The following is a 2,970-nucleotide window of genomic DNA, read 5'->3' as shown; positions in this document are numbered from 1 at the left end:
CGGCGGAGGGCGTGAGGGTTCAAGTCTGCGTCTTTGCCTTTGACCTCCTCTTCCTCAACGGCCAATCTTACGTGAAGGAGCCGCTCTCCTCGCGCCGGGCTCGTCTCTATTCCTTGTTTGGGCCGTTGTTGGAGGGAGGGGAGGGAGGGAGTGAGGGAGGCTTTGAAGGCCGCTTTGCGTTTGCTGCACACACGGAGACGAATGACCCCGAGAAGGTCCAGGAATTTTTCACCGAGGCACTGGAGGCTGGCTGCGAGGGGATCATGGTCAGAAGCGAGGGAGTTTGAGATGGAGGGGAGGAGGGAAGGCGGAAGTAGAATGTGCACGACTCAAGATATGGGAAAACATCCACTGTGAGAAGAGTGGGAGTAAAAGTAGGAGCGAACTAGGCTGGGGTCCAGAGGACTTTACGGACCCCCCCTCCTCCTCCCTCCCCGTATCGCCTCCTTCATCCCTCCGTCCTCATCCCTCCTCTCCGCTAGAGGCAACTCGAGCTTGTCAGGGAATCTAATGTCGTGCTACTGCCACATGAGCCCTCACGCCCCGTCTAATTTTCTTTCTTTCTTTTCCTCCATCTGTCCGCAGTGCAAGTCTTTGCCCCACGAATACGAGCCCTCGAAAAGGACGGACTCCTGGCTCAAGGTCAAGCGCGACTACGTGGAGGGGCTGCACGACACCCTCGACCTCGTCCCCATCGGTGCCTGGTACGTCGCTTTCTCGTCCGGTTCCGGGTATACCACGCCCATCCTTTTCTCATGCCGTTGTACCCGTCTTTGGCCTTTCTTCGCTCCATCATCTCTCTGTGATATTGGCAGATCAACGGTGACGAAGATGAAGGTGCATTGCTATGTTACCATTTTCCTGAACCCTATTCCCCCCATCATCCCTCCTTTCTCTTGTTCGTTCCCAAGGTGGGGCAATGGCCGCAAAGCAGGCTGGTTTTCTCCCATCCTCCTCGCGTGCTTTAACCCCGAAACCGATGAACTTCAATCACTTTGTCGGTGCATGTCGGGGCTGACGGACGCCATGTACACCGAGCTGACCGCGTTTTACCAGGAAGAAGGCCGCTTGTTGGAGAATCCCAAGTCATACGTCAGGACAGGAGAGACATGTGCGGTGTGGTTCGAGCCTTGCCAAGTGTGGGAGGTACGCGGGGCAGAATTGACCCTGTCTCCAGTCCACAAGGCGGGGGTGGGCATCGTGGATGCCCAACGAGGATTCTCCTTGAGGTTTCCCAGATTTTTAAAGATACGAAGCGATAAGGGAGTGGAAGACGCCACGACTGCAGGCCAAATAGCGGAGTTGTTCCGAATGCAAGTGCGGAGGGTGGACGTGGATGGGGATGATAAGGACGGGGGAAGGAAGAAAGGAGGGGCAATGAACGGCAAAGAGAAGGAAGAGGCAGTAGAGGAGCGAGAGGAGGAATGGGAAGACATTTTGTAAGTTTTAAAAAGCAAGTAATGTAAAAAGACCGGAACGCAAGCGTTATTGAAAACCATCTAGGGAGAGGGGTGTTTACTTTGGAATAGACAATGGACGAATGATGGACATTCGACAGCAACCGCAAAGGACCAAAAACTGCCTCAAACGACCACCGCATCATTTCAAAACGCGACCGCTTTTCAAACGATGATTTACCCTTCCGAAGTGGGTATGCCTCGAAAACCCATAAAAAGGGGAAAAAAAGCCAAGGAAAAGTCCGTTAGGTCGCCTCCGCCAGGTGTATCTTGTGTCCAACCCCGTCATGCCCCTTCTCCCCTTCCGTATAGCACCATGTCTTGGCAGTAAATTGCCCATTATTCCACCGTACAGCTTCTGGATAGTGCGGATATATTATTAAATCACGCATCTTATGTTGGACCCTTTTGTGTCGTAGGCAGGTGTGTGAATTGCCTCAATGCATGTCACGAGGTTTCAGCTGAGCGTCCACCCGATCCATGAAGCCCTGCTGAAGTTGGCAACGTACCATCACACAGGTCTCAACAAATTACATGATTATTCGCGCACAGAGCACAGTTGTCAATTTTTCTGCAAATTTCTTTCTTCCACATTTCCAAGGATGGCTCGTCTTTCTCTCCTCGCATGCGCCGGCGTAGCAGCCCTCGCCACCGTAGCACACGGTTTTGTCCCCCCCGTCCCCCGCTCATACACCCGCGGCCGCATGGCCATGGCTGCTAAGAAAGACTTCTGGATTGCCCCATCCATTCTCTCTGCCGACTTTGCCAAGCTTGGACAAGAGGTTGACAACGTGTTGGCGGCGGGGGCCGACATTGTGCATTTCGACGTGATGGATAACCACTACGTGCCTAACTTGACCATTGGCCCCATGGTATGCAAAGCCCTCCGCGACCACGGCGTCACGGCACCCATTGACGTACATCTCATGGTCTCACCAGTGGATCGTATCATTCCTGATTTTGCGGATGCCGGCGCCTCTTTCATCACTTTCCACCCCGAAGCCACCAATCACATCGATCGGACTCTGCAGTTGATCAAGAGCAAGGGGTGCAAATCTGGGTTGGTCTTTAACCCGGCCACTCCCCTCTCCCTGGCACAGCATGTCTTGGACAAGGTGGACATCATTTTGCTCATGTCCGTGAACCCGGGCTTTGGGGGCCAATCCTTTATTCCGGAGACGTTGAAAAAATTGAAGGAGGCACGTAAAATGATCGACGAGAGCGGGTACGACATTCGTCTGGAGGTGGACGGCGGTGTGGGCGTGGCGAACATCAAGGACATTGCGGAGGCGGGGGCAGATTTCTTTGTGGCGGGAAGCGCGATCTTGAAGAACCCGCGGACGCAGGACGCTTACAAAGCCACCATTGATGCCATGCGCGCCGAACTGGCTAAGGTCCAGTAAAGCACGTCGTACAGGAGACCTGGAAGGCTCCCCAGGGAGTGCTGAGCCGTGAATGATATTGCTGATTGCGCAGGGAAGGAGGGGTAGAAAGGCAAGGAGGGGATCGCAGA

The 2,970-nt window shown here is 54.2% G+C and overlaps 1 protein-coding gene across 1 annotated transcript; it reads left to right on the top strand.

The window, feature by feature from the left end:
- Window positions 1-536: 536 nt before the first annotated feature.
- NGA_2082620 (dna ligase) lies at window positions 537-1,285 on the top strand (the record flags this gene model as incomplete). Its single annotated transcript, XM_005853761.1, has 1 exon — window positions 537-1,285. A coding segment is annotated over one exon (749 nt), but the record flags the coding sequence as incomplete, so codon positions are not given.
- Between the last annotated feature and the right edge of the window lie 1,685 nt (window positions 1,286-2,970).

Source organism: Nannochloropsis gaditana, assembly GCF_000240725.1.
Source record: "Nannochloropsis gaditana CCMP526 unplaced genomic scaffold scaffold750, whole genome shotgun sequence".
NCBI classification, from domain to species: domain Eukaryota; class Eustigmatophyceae; order Eustigmatales; family Monodopsidaceae; genus Microchloropsis; species Microchloropsis gaditana.
This window is presented reverse-complemented; position numbering and strand designations above follow the sequence as displayed.